This window comes from Apium graveolens, chromosome 4, assembly GCF_009905375.1.
Source record: "Apium graveolens cultivar Ventura chromosome 4, ASM990537v1, whole genome shotgun sequence".
NCBI classification, from domain to species: Eukaryota; Viridiplantae; Streptophyta; class Magnoliopsida; order Apiales; family Apiaceae; genus Apium; species Apium graveolens.
This window is the reverse complement of record NC_133650.1, coordinates 284,081,746-284,103,590: the sequence shown is the minus strand read 5'-3', so window position 1 is coordinate 284,103,590 and position 21,845 is coordinate 284,081,746. Positions and strand designations below refer to the sequence as shown.

The following is a 21,845-nucleotide window of genomic DNA, read 5'->3' as shown; positions in this document are numbered from 1 at the left end:
TTTCTGCTATAAATATTTGTGAAAATGACTTTTTTCCTTCCGTCATAAGTATCCGCGAAGAGAAAAAAGTTCATTCCACGAATATAAATAATGGAAATAAAAAAGAAAATCTTTTTAGATCTAGACTTTTAAAATAAAAATTTAAGAGTTAGTAAAGCAATATATTAAATAAGGCTTATTTAATAACCAATTATTAGGAATAAAAGGCAAGTTAGATTCTGTTGGCTTTCCCCGGCATGTTTTAAATCTTATCCGTACTTGGTGCTGTCTCTTTCTTATTCCTGTCATTCCTTCTCAGATGTCCACATGTGAACTTCAACTACTGCTACAAACTTACTCATTTTTCTTGATTTCCATTTCTAAGGGTAAGCCTTTTCCACTCTCTTCCCTTCTTTATTTCCTTTCTATATTTTCTTGATTTACTTATGCATTTCAATCTTGTTAAGTATCTTCTTTGGTAGGAGTAAATAGTAAGCCTCCTAAATTATCAAAAAATAAAAATAAATATAGTAAGCTTCCTTCACATGGGTTCCAATTTATTCTTTAAGTGCCGCATCTAATTCTCCATCTTCTTTTTGCACTATCCCTTTATTCCATTTGCTGTTGCTCTTTCTATCTTCTTTATTTATTAATAGCATTGTCAAAACAAAACTTGGTTGGATTCTGATGAATGAATGTGAACTGATATTGGAGATAATATGAGTGCGGTTTGTGTTTGGCCTTTGTTGTTACTGCTCTTTTTTGGGGTTTTGTCAAATGGGGTAATAAGCGAAAATGTTAATTCTTCAAGACCGGCTATTGTTAATATCGGAGCTGTTTTCACTTTTGATTCTACCATTGGCAAATCCTCGTATTTTGCGATTAGGCAAGCTGTGGATGATGTCAACTCCAATTTCAGTGTTCTTCATGGAACTAAACTTCATGTCGAAATGCGGAATTCTAATTGCAGTGGCTTTCATGGCATTATTGGAGGTATCTTTTATGTAATTCTACATTTTCCTTAATGCTTTACTTTCATAGAGCATTGGTGAAACTATTATTTACGCATAGCATTTACGTTTACTGCTTTGATTAACATAGTAGCTAACTAATTTAGAAATCTCAATGTGTTATGAAAGGTCAAGTGAATGATTGCTTTTTGGGTGCAGGCAACCATCTATTATTGTTCTACTATTGTGTAAAGGCTTAATTATCAAATATGTCACTTATTGCATCCAAATGAATCAAGTGGCTCACTGACTACAAGACTCAAATGAACTCATTTAAAAATTTGTATAAAAAATATCACTCTATCGTTAGTCGAAATTCTGAAAAGTATTATATATTGAGTTTCACACATTTTTTATGAATTATTTTACATCCAAATGAAAGGTTCTGAATTCTACTATTTTAGATAATATTGTTAGATTTTTAAAATTTTATCAACTATTTATTTTTAATTTTTTGATTATTTTATTTGATTTAAATAAAAATAAATGGTGGATACATTTTTAAAAATCTAAAATATTATCTAAAATACTAGAACTCGGAATCTTTCAATTGGATATAATATCATTCATAAAAAATGTGTGAAACTCAATATATAATACTTTTAAGAAATTTGACCAACGATAGAGTGATATTTTTGATACAAATTTTCAAATGAGTGACTCATTTGAGTCGATTTTGTAATCAGTGACTTACTTGATACATTTGGACGCAGTAAATGACCTATTTGATAATTAACCCCTATTGTAAATTGTATTATTGTATACCTGTATAATTGGGTTATCCTAAAACCCAATATTGGTTCACAATCAATTACATCTTCACTGTCTTGAGTAGAAGCCTGTCTATAACATATTGTTGAGCTGCCAACTCTCCTAAAAGCTAAAGATGTTTACAAGTGGACTTAATATGTATATATGGCATGCTTATGTCATCGCGATTTGCCATAGCAGCTGAAAAGTCTTACATTGGTGCAGTATGGTTTTAAGGAGGGATAGTGCAGTCCAGTGTGTGGTGCACTTGGTATAAAATTTCATTATAATAAGAAATAATACATTGACTTCCAGGTTTTGAGAAATTATAGTTCAACGATTTTTGTCCGTTTTCATGTTATTTTGTATAATCTTATAACTCTCTTCAGGTAATAACAGAAGCCTAATAAAAAATATAAGACAGTTAAACTATGTTTACTATACATATAGTACAATCCAATCGGTAAGTTCATGCTAGTAAATTATATTCTGCTTGTTTCTTTGGATTTGGGTTTTTAATAAAAAACATATTTTTTTTAGAAGTGGAAACGTGGAATTATCGTACCTATTGTTTCCTTTCACTTTGCAATGGTTATGGTCAGCCTAGTCAGCTGTGATGCCCCTGCAGATTCCTTAAATCATGATTTTCATATGTTGCTTACAGCTGTGCAATTCATGGAGGCCAGTACTGTGGCTGTTATAGGCCCACAGTCATCTGAAGTAGCCAATGCTATGTCAATTGTTGCGAATGAACTCCAAGTACCTCTGTTGTCATTTGGTGCCACAGACCCCACTCTCTCCTCTCTCCAGTTTCCTTTTCTTGTCAGGACGACACAGAGTGATCTGTACCAGATGACTGCAGTAGCTAATATTGTTGAGCACTATAATTGGAAGCAGGTAATTGCCATATATATTGATGACGATTATGGAAGGAATGGGGTTGCAGCGCTGAATGATGCACTTGCAGCAAGGCGCCGTAAAATCTCATACAAGGCAGGGATTCCTCCTGGACCTGGTGTCAGCAGGGGCGATGTCATGGACATTCTTGTGAAACTTGCGGTGATGGATTCTCGCATAATAGTTTTGCATGTTTACCCTGCATTGGGCTTCACAGTGTTGTCTGTTGCACAGCATCTCGGAATGATGACTGATGGATATGTGTGGATAGCAACTGATTGGCTTTCATCTGTTTTAGACTCTTCACAACTTTCTTCTGAGAAGATGGATTCAATGCAAGGAGTTTTAGTTTTGCGTCAGCATACCCCGGATTCGGATAGAAAGAGAACATTTATTTCTAGGTGGAACAACTTGACTGAACGTTCTGTTGGGCTTAATAGTTACGCCCTTCATGCTTATGATAGTGTATGGCTTGTTGCGCATGCTATTAATTCATTTTTAAATCAAGGGGGTATTATCTCTTTTTCCACTAATTCTAAACTGAGCTCTGGAGGTGGTAATCTTCACCTTGAAGCCTTGAGCACTTTTGATGGAGGAAAGCATCTGCTGAGGAACATATTGCAGAGTGACCTCAATGGATTAACTGGGCGTATTAAATTTAATACTGACGGGTCTCTTTTTCATACTGCATATGATGTTATTAATGTTATTGGGACTGGTTTTCGTCAGATTGGTTATTGGTCCAACTATTCTGGTTTGTCAACATTGCCTCCCGAGACATTCTACTCAAATCCAGTTAATTTCTCAAATGGGACACAAAAATTGCACAGTGTTGTTTGGCCAGGAAACACTGTAACAAAACCTAGAGGATGGGTTTTCCCCAACTACGGGAAGCTACTGAGAATCGGAGTTCCTGATCGTGTGGGTTATCGGGAATTTGTATCCAAATCGCGAGGCACCAATACTTTTAAGGGCTTCTGCATAGATGTATTTACAGCAGCTGTGGATTTGCTCCCATACGCAGTTCCATATGAATTTATCTCCTACGGGGATGGAAAGGAAAACCCAAGCTACACAGGGCTAGTTAATGAAGTTGCCTCAGGGGTGAGTACAAAATAAGAAAAAAAATGTTGGTTTTCAAATGTTAAGAGGGAACCTTTATACTTATGCTATTTTTCTTTCTATTTCTTTTGTTCGTGCCCTAGTTTTTCGATGGCGCCGTCGGTGACATTGCTATTGTCACAAATCGAACAAAAATTGTGGATTATACACAACCATTTGCTGCATCTGGGCTTGTCGTAGTTGCTCCATTTAAGAAGTTAAACACGGGTGCTTGGGCATTTCTACGACCATTTTCTCCACTACTGTGGGGTGTAACTGCTGCTTTCTTTCTTGTTGTTGGTGTAGTTGTTTGGACCTTGGAGCATCGGATTAATGATGAGTTCAGAGGAACCCCTAAGACACAGCTAATAACCATTCTATGGTGAGTTATTCTAGTTTGAGCTGAGAAATTCTTGACATTGTATATTTCGTTAGCTTTTTTCTTCTTACCCATCTCCTTATTCATACAATTACTGAAGTTGTTAGGGCTAGCTCTTATTATCTGTTTTGTCAAGAAGACTAGGCCCAGAAACAAAAGTAATTTGTAGCAACTGCTTAGCGAAAGAAGTTCTGTGTTTGGTGATGGTTACATATTTTGTTTCCAATCTTTTTATAGGGCAGCTGGAGTAAATTGGAACACTGTAGATATAGCAAAAATAAAATAAAATTGCAACACTGTATGCTTGTGTAATTCCTTGATATTTGTCTTCAATTAGTCCTTCTTTCTCTTATGATTGCTTCTCCAGTCGAGTAGATAATTTTGTAATGGGTTAAATATCAAAGTGGTCATTCAACTGAACGTCGTATATCAGTTTAATCATTAAAGTTAACGGGGTATCATTTGAATCACTAAAGCCATAATAAATATCATACATATACCTCAAAATATGTGCTCGAAAATTAAAATTTATTTTATGGAGTTCTATATATTTTTCTCGAATCCTATTACAACCAAATGAAAATGTATGAATTCTAGTATTTTCTATAATATAATAAGATTTTTTAAAATTTATCTACTATTTATTTTTAATTTTGTAGTCATTTGCTTTATTTAAATAAAAATAATTAGTAGATAAATTTTTAAAAATCTTAAAAAATCATCTAAAATAATATGAATTCATAACTTTTCATTTGGTTGTAATAAGATTTTAAAAAAATGTTTAGAACTCCATAAAATAAATTTTAATTCTCGAGCACATATATTGAGGTATCTGTTTGATATTTATTATTACTTTAGTGATCCAAATGATACCCCGTTAAGTTTGATGTTTGATGATTAAACTGATATATGACATTCAGTTGAGTGACCATTTGATATTTAACCCATTTTGTAATTATCTACTTCAAGTTGTATTTTTAACATGAGGCTCTTTTGCATGCATCATGACATAGCTTGTCAATAATATTAAATAATATGAACTCTTCCTATGTACTGGTGAGCTGAACATCTTTGATCATCTTGTTGAAGTAATTTCTTTGTGATAACTTCTTGCTTTATTTTCTTCAGGTTTAGCCTCTCTACTCTATTTTTTTCCCACAGTAAGTGATACTCTTGTTTTGTTTTAAGCCTTTTGGATATGCATAATTTTTTGGAGAAAAAACAGAGTATTTTATTTCTTTGTTTCTTCTATTATATGCAGGAGAGAACACCGTGAGTTCCCTTGGCCGTCTAGTGCTGATTATTTGGCTATTTGTTGTTCTGATAATTAACTCAAGTTACACTGCTAGTTTGACATCTATACTTACCGTGCAACAACTGTACTCTCCAATTGATGGGATTGAAACCTTGAAAAAGCTTGAGGAACCTATTGGATATCAAGTGGGATCTTTCGCTTACCATTATTTAGTTGAAGAAATTGGTATACGTGAATCATTGCTTAAACCCCTCGGAACACCAGAACAATATGCTGCACAGCTTGAACTTGGTCCAAAGAACGGGGGTGTTGCTGCTGTGGTCGATGAACGCCCGTATGTAGATCTTTTCTTGTCAACACGATGCAAATTCAGAGTCATAGGTCAGGAGTTCACCAAAGCAGGATGGGGATTTGTAAGTTTCTAATTTCTATATTAATTAACTCGTCTATATATGTCTGTTCTCCAGTGTGTATGCACCATACAAGATATATATTGCACTTACTTTTTGAAGAATGACAAAGGCAATTATTTGTAAACTGTACATTTCCTTTTCTAATATATATCTTGTAAACTCAATTCATTGCATCCTTTTGTAGGCATTTCCACGTGACTCTCCCTTGGCAGTGGATTTGTCTACTGCAATATTGACACTATCAGAGAGTGGAGATTTACAGAGAATATACGACAAGTGGTTGTCAAGAAGCACATGCAGCTTGGAGACTGCAGAAATTGACTCGGATCGTCTTCACCTGCAAAGCTTCTGGGGACTCTTTCTTATATGTGGGATAGCTTGCTTCATTGCCCTTCTCATATATTTCCTGCAGATTATGCGCAAATTTCACCATTCCACCACTGCCGATCCTGTGTCAGATGGCCAGGGTAGTTCACATTCTAAACGTATTCAAAAATTATTGTCAATAATTGATAAGAAAGATCCAATAAAGAGACAGAGTAAAAGAAGGAAAACCGAGACGCCAGTTCCCGAGGATAATAATGCAAGTTCTGAATTGCAAAGCAATTCTGAGCCTGAGATACAAAGAGTAGACCACATCTTTTAGTTCTGTTGTAACAATATTTCATTTTTCAATATATCTGAAACTAATTTAGATCAGATCATACGCATTGAATAATACACGTTACTAACTTCTGTTATTTGTAAGAGAAAATGATATTCACTTGATTAACAATGTATATATTAATTTAATAATTTCTCTTCATAAAACTGAATTTATTATGAGAAAAATGTCACCAAGTACAAACAAGATAATTTCTAAACAAACATCACGAGTTCCACAATCTAAAAGATTTTAGTTTCCAGATTTTTTTTTGAAAACCTGTATTACGGAAAGGGTTGCATATCTTACATTAATTCTTTCCTACATACACAAACAAAACTGCTATAATAGTGGTATGTTAACAGAAAGATCTGATGCCAAAGCTAAATAGTAGTAAAATTTTACAATTTATGAACTATGTATAGAATAGGCTAAGGCGCTAAGCTTAGGAGTAAGGTGGGAAGCCACTACATCAACAGAAAGCGAGTAAGGTGGGAAGCCACTACATCAACAGAAAGCTCCTTCCCTAGCAACTCTATAGTATGTCCGGGAAGCGCTGGATTGATGTCCAGAAAATTTAGCTACCAAAAGAGACGGCAAACTAGAATTCGGAAAACCAAAAGACAACATGTATGATGAACTGCTTTGTGCAAGCTATTAAAGACAATGGAAGGACCTAGAAGAAGCATCGAGTAAGGTAAGAATAAGACCGTATACACTGTTTCTTCCTCAGCTATAAAGGGTATTCTTTCTATCCTCATTATGTTAATTGGGCTAAGAAATGTGTTTTTGACTGTATAATACAGTAGATAAAATTACAATTCAGCTTCGGTCCTTGATAATCTAAAACACACAGTATTTCTTCTCCCAGTTTTCAATTTTTGAAGACAAGTGACAAATACCCGGTCTATCAATGGAATTCATGCATAGGATTAGCAGGGGCTTTTTTCAAATCAGCTGGTTAATACTGAAGTTCCTATGCAAATACTAATATTTCTATTATTTCACCTTGGGTATATGGAGAGATAGAAAGGGAATACACTTGTAAGATTGTTCATTGCAGAACTAACAGACATGCAATTAAAAAACGCAAGTTTGAGCAAACAAATCATGACTTGTAAATCAGAACAAGAAAAAACAACACTGACCAAACAAACTCTAAAACTAATCATAGCAATTTCAGCGTCCTTTGAAAACTAACTATTTTACTGCAAAGCATGCAGCTTCAGTCTAACACCGATCACAGTAGTTTCAGGTCCTATTTTTACATGACATCCTACCGTGCAACAATGTATTTTCTCAAAGTCAACGAATTACATGGGATTCGGTGTCTTTTAAAATCTACAGTGCAGGCGGTCAACATTGTATCATCTGAAAGTCGCTCTGAGCTGATGTTTACGAGCTGCAGGAACTATCTCACGACAATATTTATAGATCTCATACTAAATACATTATCTTAGACATTTAGAAAAGGCAAGTTCTACATCATTTTACCATTCAAGGTAATAAAAAAAGGGTTAATGATACAGTCAGCCGATGGATCTTAACAATTAATCCATTGCCTTGCCTTCTCATTTAGCTTAAGTTCTAATATACTACCATTTCAACCATATGGCATCCAATAAACGAAGGAGAAAGTAGATTGATAAAAAGTCTGCTACTGAAACAACTTGCCCAGGTGGCACTTAAAAAAAACCCAATATGTAGTAAACTACATAGAACTGCTTAAAATTAACACCAATCTCAAGCACCTTATATTGAATGTAGCAAAACACAAGAGTTCATAACATTTAATGTCTAAAAACAGCTAATACACAGTATGTGATAGTAGTAAAGGCCAGTGACAAACGGCTGGCGATATGACGATATCACATAGCAGCTTCTATTTCATCAGTATCCACAGCCACTCCATTAGGGGAATCTTCTGTTCGCAGCTGAGCAGATACATCATCGATAGCAGAGTTAAGTTGTTCAATCTTCTCAGACAAAATCTTGCGCGTTCTCTGTAAATTGAACTAGTAAATTTCTTGTAGAAAGAAAATAAAGGAAGAGACTGACCACCGCTATTAATGGTTAATTATATCATGTAAGAATAATAGTTAAATAATGTTTTAAAGGTGCATATCCAGCATTCAAATCCTCAATAAAGGCTAAAAGCATATAAGTTTAATTTTTTTTTAAATGGCAAAAGCATATCATGCAGACTTTTCTACCTCCAAAGCTTTCTCTTCATCATATATGAACTTAGGCAGCTTTCTCATAAGATCCTTCTTGTCAGCTCCAGCTAGTGCCTTGCTTATCTAAAAAGGAACAAAAACGCTGTCAAACGACAAACTTATATATATTTCTAATTCAGTCCATTAAGAAATATCCTACAACAAAGAAAATTCATATATATATATATATATATTCTAATCCAATAGTATAATGTTCCATGATTTTATAATTGTTTGAGGCACAAAGCATTCAGTACCAACTAAGAAAACAGAGAGAACCCTTATACAATGACTGTCAGATAAAAGTAATTATCATGCGAATCAAACACCTGAGGTGCATATACAGCGCCAAGTGTACCAACAACTATTCCTCCCAAGACAAATCCACTAATAAAGATGCTCCCACTGCTTGGCCTTCCACCATCACTGTAATTCCAATAAACGGCTCGTCACTTGATGTGATACATGTAAAAATATCTAGACACAATAATTTAACCAAAAGAATACTGGTTATGGTTGGATTATATAACATTATGCAACTACTTGATACCTGTAGCTTGCTTGAACCGCAAGTGACTTTCTTCTGGTTTGTCGACTAGTGTTGACCGTTGATTTGATAAGAGATCCATTTCCAGTACATACGTCAACAGACTTCAAACGGGAGCCTTAAGAAACAAAGATAGCTTTGAATGGTAAAAATATCACAATTTATTATCATAATGGTGACAAAACACTAACGCAAGCAACCTTTGTACAGATATGAAAAATCTTCTAAATAGGATAGGGTGTCGAACCAATATCCTAAATACAGTCAATATCGGAAGTACACAACTCAATATTCCCACATCTTAACTTCAGACCAAAATCTGCTCATGACTAATAAAAATGTAACAAACTCCAAATTAACCTTCATCAAAACCCCTTCCATTTGATAGCAATAATACACGCAAAGAGTTAATTGCAAAGATCAGATCAGTTGAAAGGAATAAAATTGTTCTAAACTGGAATGAAATATATCTAATTTTCCTTCCTTCCTTTATTTTCATTCCTACCAATTTACACAAGTAACGAATCCCGCCAATTAATAAAACACACCCATTTTCTCCGCAAACCTCATCACAAAAATTGAGTAAACTTGAACTTAATTAATTCAGTCTATCCTCTCACATTATTTACAACTTATCATTCCATTCCTACCTCGTAACAACACACATATAAAATCCCCGAAACTTGACCACAAATCAAACAATATCACGCAATATTTGAACTAAACCCAGAATCACAAAACCACTAAACACATGTTTAAATTAGATGCCAGCCACTAATCCCAAAAGTAAATAGTGTCAAACAAGTCTATCACCTCAATCAATCGAAAACAACACAAATCAGATACAGAACACAAGACAAATATAATTAAAAAAAATACCTGAAGATAATTGGGGTGAAGAAACTTTGGGGAAAAGCAGGGAATTAGAAAGCAGAGCCATCCTTGATTATGAGCAGATCAAATCAAACACACAGAATAATAGATTGTGTGTGTTGTGTGTGTGTTTGAAATGGTGGGGGTGTAAACAACAAAAATATATACTACGGAAAATAGAACAATTTGTGTCGATAATACCGAGGCTTCACACTCGCTGGAGTTGCCAAATTAAATTTGGTCACTTTATCATTATTTTCTATTTTCTTTTTTGTTTTTCAGGGCACTAGAAAATCGATATTATTCGGGTGAAACTATTTAAAATTAATTGGATCAAGAACTATTGTATAGTTTAATATGATAATATTTAAGTATAAAATTAGAGACTACCTGATTTTTTAAATTTCAAATAGGTTACATATATATATTTTTTAAAAATAATATAAATTAATTGAATAAAATTCAGAAACCTTTTTTAAGGTAAACCTGGAAGTAGAAACAAAATACGTTTGAGAAATCTTAAATTAAGTAATTTATGATTTAAATAAATTATATCCTTATATTATATATAATTAGAGTAAAACAGATAATATGGTACGGTAAGGTATGATTTGGTCGTCACAGTCCTACTAACACCTAACACTTAAACAAACCTACAAAATACATATGCTGGCAAAACAAAGCAACATCCAATTAGCATAGTAATATTTGAAATCACATACGTTAATAGTTCTAGAAAAAAATTTCTATTAATTTGTTAACTTCTTCTTCATTAAAGTTAAACTTTTAAAATTTGAAAAAAATAATACGGTTTCTAAAAAATAAATGTATTATATATCATAAATAATATGATATTATCATTTCTAATAAATAAATATTAACTAGAAAGTTTTATAAAAATAGATTAAAATAAATAACATAATTTATGTTAAATGCAACTGAAAATAATGTAATAAATAAAAAATAATAATATCAAATCAAAAGTAATGTATTAAATTCAGTAACACCATTTAAAAATAATATTAATACATGGAATATAAATTATTAAATAATCAATTACATTGTTTATGTTTACGCATATTGAAAGTATAATACAAGTAAAAATATAACACAAAATTAAATTTCAAGTATTAAATAAAAATTAATACAATCGAAAGTAATGTATTAAATTCGATAACACCATTTAAAAATAATATTAATACAAGTGAAAATAATTTATTAAATAATCAATTATATCATTCATGTTTATACTAAAAATATGCATATGAATAATTAAAAATCAAAATCATTAAATATAATCATACAAAATTAAAAACCATTCACTTAATTTTTTTTATAAAAACTAAAAAAAAACACCAAAAAACACATAAAAAAATTTAATAAAATTCGGTGCATTGCACGGGTATAAAGCTAGTAAATGATAAAATGAATAAGTGAGTTCTAAGCGACGACAAATTTATAAGTGGAAGGAGCTTATAAGTTGTCGATCAAACAGGTAAGTAAGACAAGAACAGCAAAGAGTGGTGTTCCTTTCCAGAGGTGACGAGTTCGACAGGAAATGGAAGGCAAGGCAAAAAGAGATGCTCGTTATGATAGAGAGAGTTCATAGCTATAGTGAGTTCACCTGTGGTCTTGGTGTTATGATACTTAAAAGACGCCATTGTTACTTACATTTTATTATTTTGTTACAGCCTACAGGTTGAAAATGCTGGTGTTGGTCCAGTATCGGATGTTTTAGTTGCCTTTCCAGATTGACCAAAATGCTAAAAATATGGTAACGTTTGCTGGTACTGCCTAGTGAAGGAAAAGGGAAACCAAAAGGAACTCTTTCCATTGAGACTGTTCATCCGAAAGGAATGCCTCTGTCACTTATTTATTTGTTTGGTAATCGTCATCTCTGCCTACAGAAATGGGTAAGGGAGAAAGCTTGACCTTGGACCTTTTTGCAGTATTTACTCATATACTGCAACCGTTCCCAGAAAATATCACTCAAGCTGTTAGTTTTCCAGAACATAGCTTATTATTTCTCTCCTTATATTGTTAAAGCACAAACACTTGGTCTTAAATTACTATTCATTTTGTAAACAATCATCCTTTCCCTGTTGCTCAAGAGCTTGTGCGAGAGATAGAGATCTCCCACTGGGGGAATGTACACATCACAGAGCATTACAACATTATACATAATGGAGCTCAGACCATAGGACAATTTTCTAGGTACCGGGTTGATTAATTAATTATGTAGTGATGGTCTTGAAGTGATTTTATAGCCAAGTTCACATATTTCGTAAATGTTGCAAATTGGACTAGCAGGCTAGAGGCCTTTTGAGGTATACAAACCGCTGAATTGTCTTGGAATAAGTTAAAAAAAATAATAATTAAAAAGGACATTTACAAGATAGTGATTAATTCAACAGAAGTTTCAGCTTTGGGTTCTTATTCAATGCAATATTCTGCGTAAATATCCAGTTTGCTCGAAAAGACTTGCATTCACTCCCTTTCAACAAGTTAATCTACCAAATCTAATGGAAATAAAGCTAAGCCGAAACATGACCTGTGGCCTTATTTTTTAAACAGCTAACTACCACAAGTGTGTAAGCTCCAAATTTAACCCTCCTCTACACTAATCAACTGGATAATAAGAGTCCATCACTAATTGTAATCAGCATGATCAGGAGCTTAACAAAATTATTACCTCCAAGACATCCTTGACATTCCTTGCGCTTTAGTTTTCTAATCTTTTCTACGGTTCAATGGGCTGCCACAGCCAGCCCTGCCAGAGGACTCACTATGAGTTCCATGTGACAGTGGGCTGCTGCTAGGACCTGTAGAATCACCACCTGGAATGAACTGCTGTGTAGCAGATGAAGGTTTTATTTGGTTAGTTGCATTGTGATCTCGGTGTTCTTCTTCAATGAAATTTCCAACGACTACCTGCATATGATAGGAATCTCTATTTCCATGTCATTCGTGGTAGAAAAAGAATCTTTATTTTTGAACAATATTTATGGACATTTATCCCGCTGTGTAACATTGACTCATTTGTTTTGGTCATATCAAAATGAATGAGGATTTAAACTGTTTTACAGAGATATTGTAACATATATCAAAATGCAGCCAAAACACAAAAAACAGAAAGCATTAAAGATAAAGGGGAAGAAAAACTGGGAAAAAAGTTCGAGAAACTTCTTAAAGTATTGACGAATGATATCTAAACATTTTACAGGATCTGATGTATGCAAAAAGAATATATAAAAAATGCTATGAAAAAAAGCTTGAGAAACCAACTTTACGGACCTGAACAGCAGATGCAGCGATTATGGGGCCTGCCACACAACCACCCAGAAACCGGCCATCTTGGCAGGCTAGTGAGATACTTAGTCCACCCGTTCTGCTCTGCTGACCACCTTCTCCTGACAGTGAAAATGAGCCAGATATTGATAAAACATCAAATAGTCCCTGCATGAACAAAAACTTAATTACAAAAGTCAGACTGAAACAGCGTGATTATTCTAGATAATTCTCTTTACATGAGAAAACCAGCATATAAAATATTCATGACTTTCGCTAACGTGCTCTTAAATATTCTAGTTCAGGCTCATAGTACTACTGAAAAAATATAGATAAAACTTCGCATTTGGATCACACAAAAAGTAATTAATCTTGGATAACTTGGCTTTTCTTCCAGTGCAGAAGGGGACGGGAACACTTACATCTACTAATATTTTACACTATCCATAGGACCTGTGTACATTATAATTATAAAGCCATTACTATTATATCTATTAATTATTCAAATATTTTTATTTACATAAAATTGAGGGTGATGCCTCCTCTAATATATTAAAATTTTGCCAACTTAATAAAGTGTGTGCTAGTAAGGTAAACTTATTCATTAATTGTAAACTTGACTTGGAATAAGACATACCTCATACGTTGTAGTTCCGCCAGAATTTGCAGCGTGACGTAGAGTTACAGTAGATATGGTACCACTTCCGGATAGAACACAGATGACACTTGGACCATTTTGAGACGATGAAATTAATTTGGAGGACACGTCCTGAACTCCAGATAAATAAAGTTAAGTTACAGGTGCTAGAAATTTAGATCGGGTTTATAACAAATATGAAAAAATAGCAGTATTATGCATTCCGTCGTCTGTGTATCTGATATAATAATAACAGTTTGACCTATTACAACAACCCTTGGTTCTTTAAATCATTTCTTATCAAAATGTAGCTATTTTATATAACATGCAATTTGTTTTAGTCTAAATAGATGATTTCTGAAGTTCCTAAATTTTTTGGGTGAGCTATACAAGGTGCAACTGAAATGCCATATGACGTGATTATTCATCAACCTAATAGACAGATGACCTTCCAGTGAGTAAAAAAAAGTTGAAAAGAAACAATAAAACCTCTCCAGGTTGCACAGTGACCATACGTGGAATAAATCCCATCCTTGCTGTTCCTGCAAAGTAGAAAACCTCATCAAAATTGAGAAAATAGATTGGTAACTATATAATCACATTCTACCATAAATGTGACTGAATTTTATTAAAAAGAGTAACATGGAAATAGTTCTGTAAATGGCATAAAAAGGGAAAGCAATAACAGACCATCCGCTTGTTGGATTGGTAATTATCATTACAAAATTGTAGATCATTCTATTAAGTCAACTTGCAAGTTCCTAGAGAGCAATATTGTGATGACAGGTAACAGTTGTTAAGAAGCCATGGCACCGGTGTCAGCTAGAAAGCTTAGTCTTCAAAAGGTACAACAACAGTATTTATACTAGTTATATTTAAATAAAAGGTTAAGAAATGTAATTACGTTTTGCGCAAATGCATAAACAGAGACCATATATGATATGAAGCCACAAGGCCGTGCATTTGATATATCCTTTTAGCAACAATGTACAACTTAATTACGTTAACAAGTCAGTAATCAATATGGAAATTTATCTATGAAATCCAGATGAACGACTAATATAGTCAAGAGAAATGTTACAAAAAACTAATTAGTAGTAGTAAAATAGTTCATGATGCAATTGTAGACTTGTCCGGTGATTTTATATAATTTCATTTTTCTGCTAGAGAACAATACACAGTCTGATTTGGGAAGAAAGTGTTCAAAAAGCAAATCTAAGAGAAGGGCATAAGTGATACTGAAACATATCCAAAGTTCCCGCAACTGAAACATATATAAAGGAAATAGCACATCTTCATCATATGAAAACACTAGTCAATGTGCAAAATCCATCCACCTTAATTTGATCACCAAGGGTCCATTCAAAAGTTTCCAAAGTATAGCCATTACCAGACAATAAAAAAAGCACTAATAAGCGAAAATCCACAAAAGAGATACCACATATTTTGATGTCAACAAACCAATAAATAATTTTTATTTCTAGAGTTCAACTCTCACATCCCCTCTCCCAGTACTTCAAATATATCATTCATTAAATAGTTTTCTTTAAAACAGTCAAACATTCAAAATGTCATTATAAATAGGAAGGAAATATATGACAAAAGTAATAAAGTTGATGATTTTTTGCTCCCATGTGTGCTTCCTAGATTCTAAGAGGGAGGAAAACATAAATACAAAAGGAAAATTGAGTTTACTTCCGTTCCAAAAGAGGGATGAAAGGGATTAAATGAGAACTACTAATTTTTTTGTAATTCCAAATATATATTTTTAGTCTTTTATAATAAAATTCATTTTGACCCCCTAGTGAAAGTCATTTCACTTTATAAGTTCCATTACAGGTGAGGATTTCGGATTTTGGGCCTGTCATAGAAATGACAATTTCGTATAAAACTTAATTAATTTGATAAATGAACTTTTCACCCCTATCTCTTACTTCAATCTTCTTCCTAAAAAAGCTCCAGATGAAGGTCTAATTATATCACAGATACATTGAGCACAAGATTATCAACATGCATGATTGAATACGAACAATAAAGATACCGGATCATTACTTACCAAGAGGAGCTTCCATTTTGTGCTTCTTAGCAGAACCAGGAGGTCTGCCTCTCTTCTTCACCGGAGCTTCGGAGGTAGAACCTCCTAATGCAGAAGTGGCAGCTGAATGCTGAAGCTGAGACGAGAAGGCCATGCATCCTTGCTGACCATACTTCTTGGCTCGACCTCTCTTTCTACCTCTAGATTCATCCCTACCATATTTTTGATGTGGCAGGCCAATGACGGTCTCTCGGTTTGACAAAGGAGGTGGGAATGAGCCTGTGAGTGGTTCCAAGACAGGAGTACCATCAGCATTGTAAGTAGGTCTTACATTGCTGATTAAAAGCTGTGAAGCTGGCTCTTTAGTTGTCCCCCCTTGCTTTTTCTCAGGTTCCATCTCTTCAAAAGAATTTTAATTTGCCCCTGGAAAGATCACATTGAAATGAAGTCAAACAAACACAATAGAAGTATTAGAAGCTATAAAGATCCTACGTTACTACACTAATATGACAGACCAGGCTAAGCTATGTTACCGGTTAAAATGATTTTAAAAGAGCCAAGTCTAAGGTGAGAAACAAATTTTAGGATTACAACTTCAAAATCATACATTTAACAACATAAAGATCTGTGAATTGTCATCGAACAACCTAAGAAACATTTAAAAAATTTTAAGAGACTGAGAAAATATATTTAAAAAGGTGAACAACTGTACACCAGTAAGTTATCTAGAAAGTATAAATAAATTTAAAGAAATATCTCAAAATTTGTAGACCCGTGAACTGTCTAGAGAGTATAAATAAATTTAAAGAGATATCTTAAGGTTGTTGACCCGTGAGTAGCCTAGAAAATATAAATAAATTTAAAAAATACAATGAACCCATGAATTGTTTTAGGAATAAGTTAAAATATATTTAACCCTAATAATAATCTAAAAAGCATAAATAAATTTAAGAACACAATAACACTAGTGAATTCTTTTACAATATGCTCAAATCAAGTTAACAACAATCACAGGTGAGGCTCTGACTTGTCTCCGTTGAATAACTTAAAAAATAACATTACATGCACATGGTATTTAGGTGTGTATTTTTTTTTTTTTTGAGTAGGGAGTTGGTCACTTAAAATTTATATATTTTAAAAAATATCATTATAAAAGTTAAGAGTGCAAAAATAATATCTAAAATATAATAACAATTACAAATATATTGTCTAAAAAAGTAGAAGAAGAGAAATGCATAAATTATGTTTAATGACACTTAAACCCAAGTTCAAGTTTATTATCTTTCAAAAGGATAAGTACATTAATATAGAAAGATTTCAAGAATACAATGACAATTATATACACGTACGTGGAATAAGCTCACTACGCCATATTTTTAAAATAAATATTTTAACAAATATCAAAATAAAATTATTAAAAAAATAATAAACTTATTAAATGAAATGTCATGTTTGACTTCAAAATGCTGATAATAATAATTGATTGCTCGTTTCAAAATAAATGTACACTTTTAAGAAAATTTGTATACTAAAATATGTGAATTATAGTTGATTTTGAAAATAGAATTTTATATTTAAAATTGAAATAAACAACTAACTTTTAAAAGTGAATATTTATTGTGAACTAATTTTTTTATAACTACTTTTATATATTTTATACTTTCTTTCGGGGAAGCAAAGATCTATTTTGCTGATTAAAACATCTACTACCACAATCTTCTGTTAGATAAAAAGTTTATACGACACGTATGCATATAAGTTAAAAAAAAGGTATACAAACCCACCTGCTAGCCAAAAAATTAGACTCATCTTATGTATTACATAAATAATAAATAAATATAGTTATGTTCTACGAAGTTCTCAGTTTTTGTAAGTTCATTTATGTTCTTCAATTAAAATATTACGTAAAATTTTGCAAAACATATTATTTTGTGAATAATTTTACATAATATCACTATTTTAATAAAAATTATGCAAAATACTTACAATTTTTGAGTAGAAAATTGCAAAACATAATATTTTACAAAATATTTTTAATTTGTTGCAGAACATACATGATCTACTCATAATATATGAGCTTAGAAAGATTTCATTTGAACAGTGATATTTAAATAAATTGATTCGCGAAATAATATGTTCTGCAATAATTGACGTAATATTTTAATTGCAGAACGTAAGTGCACTCCAACGTAAGTGCACTCCATAAAAAACAAGGACTTCATAAAATTGTTATATATATATATATATATATATATATATATATATACTAGCCTATGACCCCGTGCAATGCACGGATTGCTTTTAACACTTGAATGATTTTTAATAATATAACTATATCTTAAAATTATTATATTTTGATATATAGTTTCAATAGTTGAAAAATAAATTGAAAAATATAATAAGTTATAATAATAAATGTTTTGTGATAATTTGAGACTTTACTGAAAATAAATAATATAATATTATATGTTGTTCATGGGACTCGAGCCCTGAACCTGTAGAAATTGTTAAAATAAAAAATATAAAAGTTTAAATATAATAAGCTGTTGACGGGGTTCGAACCCTGAATTCATGAGAGCAGTTTAAATATTAATAAAATAATATTTTATTATTGCATCAAACGGTTCTAATCTATCTGACTTTAGATCTGACGGTTGTTATTTGTCGTACCAAACAACTGCACCGAGTAACCGACTACCAAATAGAGGGTGTTGTGCTTATAATAGTATAGTATATATATATATATATATATATATATATATATATATATATATATATACATATCTATATCTATATAAATTAGGGCTGTACAGACGAACCGCTCAACCGCATCCAACCGCTCAACCGCCCGCAACCAAATCGTATTTTGCGGATAATCGCGAAACGCAGGTTGGTTGTTGATTTAAATTTTAAAAACCGCTCATTCGCGGTTTGGGTGCGGTTTTAAATTCTTGAAAATCGCAAAATCGCAACCGCAACTCGCAACATATATTTATAATAAACTATATTTCCAAAAATGTAGTTGATACCATATAAATTAATAAGTATACACATTTTTTAACTGATCTTAGATTAATGTTAAGATTTCGTCTATAAGAGTCACAATCATTATTGAAAGGCATATGTCATAGCCTATTTGTTTATTCGAGGATTTAATTCAACTCAAATAAGAATGCAACAAGTAAATAGTGGTTCTATCGTCATAGAGATCTCTCAAAGTAACATATGTCAAAGGATTAAGTAACATTGTTCTTCTACAGTCTTGAGGACTTAATTCACTGGAAGAAACTCAAGAAATTGATCAAGCCTCAGTGATATAAATCAAGATTGTGGATTTAATCAAGTGACAGAGATCTCGTCAGGGTATCAATTAATTACAAGGATTTAGTCTGAAGAAAATCAAGAGTATCAAGGTCAAGGCATGAAGAAACGTCACGGAAGTTAGTCACTCATGAACCAGACAGTACAACGAGTGTCAACATTGAAGTGGTGGAATTAATTCATAATTGACAGTGATTTTCAGAAGATTTTCAGAAGAATGGTTGCTGCTCAAGATTAGTATTAATTCTCTATTAATTAATTAAGTCATATAAATTAATTAAGAGAATAAATTAAATCTGCAAAGATTAATTTTTTGATTAATTAAATTAATTAATTAATTAATTCAGAATTATTATTTGATTAAAATCTGTTTTAATCCAGCAAGACTATCTTTTGTATTAGCAAAACAATCGGTATGACAATCAATAGTCATACCGAAAGTCATGCTAGTGCATTTAGATTGTCTTGCCGAAAGTCCTATCAGTTCAATTGATAGTCCTACCGAAAGTCTTACCAGTTCAAAGGATTGTCATGCCGAGCTAAATGGATTGTCTTGCCAGTTAAAAATCACAGGATTCATTATTAAAAACACAACAGCTGTTTTTCAAGACAAAAAGAGCATTGAATATCATACAGAAGAACACAGAACAAAAAGAAAACCTGCAGAGAACTTATTGCAAATTCTCAGATCATTTATTTCTAGTATTTATTGTTAAATCCAATCCACTAGAAATACCTTTCTTGTTCTTGTGTAACTATCTAGCGGATCGAAATCCCTAGAACTTAATCTCAAATCGCTTTTAGCATTTGATCTTTTTATTGCAAAAATAGAAAAAGTTCATGTCGAATTTATTCTAGACTTGTGATAATTGATTTGAGATTAATCCCTTGTAAACGATACCGTTGTTGTAACACCTTTCAAGTTTAATAATAATTTTATTTAACTTGAATTTTGTTTCACTTTTTTATTCCGCATTTTATTCGATTAAACGGTATTGTTTGTATTCAACCCCCCTTCCACAAACATATTGAGACCTAACAATTGGTATCAGAGCCTTCTGATTAACGAACAAATCAAGATCCTAGACTTTTGCGATTCTTTCACTCCTTGAATTTTTATTTACTCAAAAATTCATAACGACTACACAAAAAGTTGGAACCGTTAAAATTTCACTATTCGATAAAGAAAATTATGTTATGTGGAAGAAGAAGATGCTATTATTTTTGCAAGTTGCAAATTCCAAATATCTGGAAGTGTTAAAGAAGGGTCCTAAAATTCCGATGGTTATTGAACCAGAGGTAATAGAAAATGATGTGGTGATTACCAAAGCAAGAACTTATGTGAAAGATCCTGAGGATTTTTCTCCTGCTGAAAAAGAAGAAGCCTCCCTGGATGCTAGCCTTCAATTAATTTTAGTAGATTCCCTTGATCCCTTGATGAATAGACATGTGATGAACTGTAAAGATTCCAAACACATCTGGGAAACTATTGAGGTTATTAATGAAGGCACAGAGGAAGTTAGGGAGAACAAGTTATAAATCCTAACCTCTGAGTATGAATACTTTAAATCCAATCCAGGAGAAGGAATCACTGAAGTGTTTGAGAGGTACAATGCATTGATCAACCTGAACATTAATGGTAAATACTATTCCATCAGGGAGATCAACAAAAAGTTCCTTTTAACACTGCCAACTCATCTCAAACATAGAATCACTGCCATAAGAGAAGCAAGAGATCTGAGTGAAATTTCTTTGGAAAGGCTCTATGGTGTGTTAAAGACTTATGAGTTGGAGCAGATTCAGCAGAAGGAAGTTTACGGGAAAGGAAGAGTGGTCAGCACGTCTACTGCTCTAGTAGCTGATGAACAACAACAACAACCACAATATCAACAACAATCTCAACAGTCAGAAAGAATGGTACAGTCTTCCAAGGTTGAAGAAAATGTGATAGTAGCAGAATTTGATCTACCTACTACAAATCAATCAGGAGATGATTTTTATTCCTTGGAAGAACTGGAGCAATTGGAGGATGAGTCAATGGCCCTGATTGTCAAGAGATTCTCCAATGTCAGATTCAAGAGAAATCCCAAGTTCAAGTATAAGTCCAACTACAACAGGTTCCAGAAAGGTGGATCTTCATCCTCTAACACCAGCAGTGGTGGGTACAAAACAGGGATGGTTGATCGAAGCACCATTCGATGCTTCAACTGCAATGAGTTGGGACACTTTGCCACATAATGCAGGAAGCCAAAACAAGTTAGGAAGAACTCTTACGATTCTAATCAGAAGAGTAAATCTGAAAGGGCTTACCTGGTAAAGGGAAGAAGTTGGGATGATACTGACAGTGAAGATGAAGAAGTTGGGAATCTTGCTCTCATGGCTAGTGATGCAAACACCTCATCGTCAAGAAAAGAGGTAAAATTTACTGATGCTGAATTAGTTTACCATCTAGGAGGTTCCTTAGATTGTGCTCGTCGTGATAATGAAATGTTAAATCAACA

The 21,845-nt window shown here is 32.8% G+C and overlaps 3 protein-coding genes across 3 annotated transcripts; 1 reads left to right on the top strand and 2 right to left on the bottom strand.

Moving 5' to 3' along the window:
- The first annotated feature begins 293 nt into the window (after nucleotides 1–293).
- Nucleotides 294–6,579, top strand: LOC141721115 (glutamate receptor 3.3-like). The gene is made up of 6 exons (XM_074523874.1): nucleotides 294–972; nucleotides 2,404–3,740; nucleotides 3,842–4,119; nucleotides 5,245–5,276; nucleotides 5,378–5,784; nucleotides 5,969–6,579. The coding sequence occupies exons 1-6, from the start codon at nucleotides 699–701 to the stop codon at nucleotides 6,428–6,430; spliced, it is 2,790 nt and encodes a 929-aa protein (XP_074379975.1). The 5' UTR covers nucleotides 294–698; the 3' UTR covers nucleotides 6,431–6,579.
- Nucleotides 6,580–8,160: 1,581 nt separating this feature from the next.
- Nucleotides 8,161–10,265, bottom strand: LOC141721114 (uncharacterized). Its single transcript, XM_074523873.1, has 5 exons — nucleotides 10,070–10,265; nucleotides 9,194–9,308; nucleotides 8,973–9,069; nucleotides 8,641–8,727; nucleotides 8,161–8,430 (listed from the first exon to the last, which is right to left on the bottom strand). Exons 1-5 carry the CDS (start codon nucleotides 10,128–10,130, stop codon nucleotides 8,296–8,298), a joined length of 495 nt encoding a protein of 164 aa, XP_074379974.1. The 5' UTR covers nucleotides 10,131–10,265; the 3' UTR covers nucleotides 8,161–8,295.
- Nucleotides 10,266–12,559: 2,294 nt separating this feature from the next.
- LOC141719756 (AT-hook motif nuclear-localized protein 10-like) lies at nucleotides 12,560–16,420 on the bottom strand. The gene is made up of 5 exons (XM_074522129.1): nucleotides 16,045–16,420; nucleotides 14,478–14,530; nucleotides 13,989–14,120; nucleotides 13,358–13,519; nucleotides 12,560–12,994 (listed from the first exon to the last, which is right to left on the bottom strand). The coding sequence occupies exons 1-5, from the start codon at nucleotides 16,418–16,420 to the stop codon at nucleotides 12,794–12,796; spliced, it is 924 nt and encodes a 307-aa protein (XP_074378230.1). The 3' UTR covers nucleotides 12,560–12,793.
- Nucleotides 16,421–21,845: the final 5,425 nt, after the last annotated feature.

Excerpts from the sequence above, each read along its gene's own strand:
- LOC141721115 (XM_074523874.1), top strand. The coding sequence starts at position 699 with ATGAGTGCGGTTTGTGTTTGGCCTTTGTTGTTACTGCTCTTTTTTGGG. Across the intron at positions 3,741-3,841 it reads TTAATGAAGTTGCCTCAGGG|TTTTTCGATGGCGCCGTCGG; the intron begins GTGAGTACAAAA and ends TTCGTGCCCTAG. Across the intron at positions 5,277-5,377 it reads TACTCTATTTTTTTCCCACA|GAGAGAACACCGTGAGTTCC; the intron begins GTAAGTGATACT and ends TATTATATGCAG.
- LOC141719756 (XM_074522129.1), bottom strand. The coding sequence starts at position 16,420 with ATGGAACCTGAGAAAAAGCAAGGGGGGACAACTAAAGAGCCAGCTTCA. Across the intron at positions 14,121-14,477 it reads TCACTGTGCAACCTGGAGAG|GACGTGTCCTCCAAATTAAT; the intron begins GTTTTATTGTTT and ends TCTGGAGTTCAG. Across the intron at positions 12,995-13,357 it reads TCGCTGCATCTGCTGTTCAG|GTAGTCGTTGGAAATTTCAT; the intron begins GTCCGTAAAGTT and ends TATCATATGCAG.
- LOC141721114 (XM_074523873.1), bottom strand. The coding sequence starts at position 10,130 with ATGGCTCTGCTTTCTAATTCCCTGCTTTTCCCCAAAGTTTCTTCACCC. Across the intron at positions 9,309-10,069 it reads TTCACCCCAATTATCTTCAG|GCTCCCGTTTGAAGTCTGTT; the intron begins GTATTTTTTTTA and ends TTGTTTCTTAAG. Across the intron at positions 8,431-8,640 it reads ATGAAGAGAAAGCTTTGGAG|AGAACGCGCAAGATTTTGTC; the intron begins GTAGAAAAGTCT and ends TTCAATTTACAG.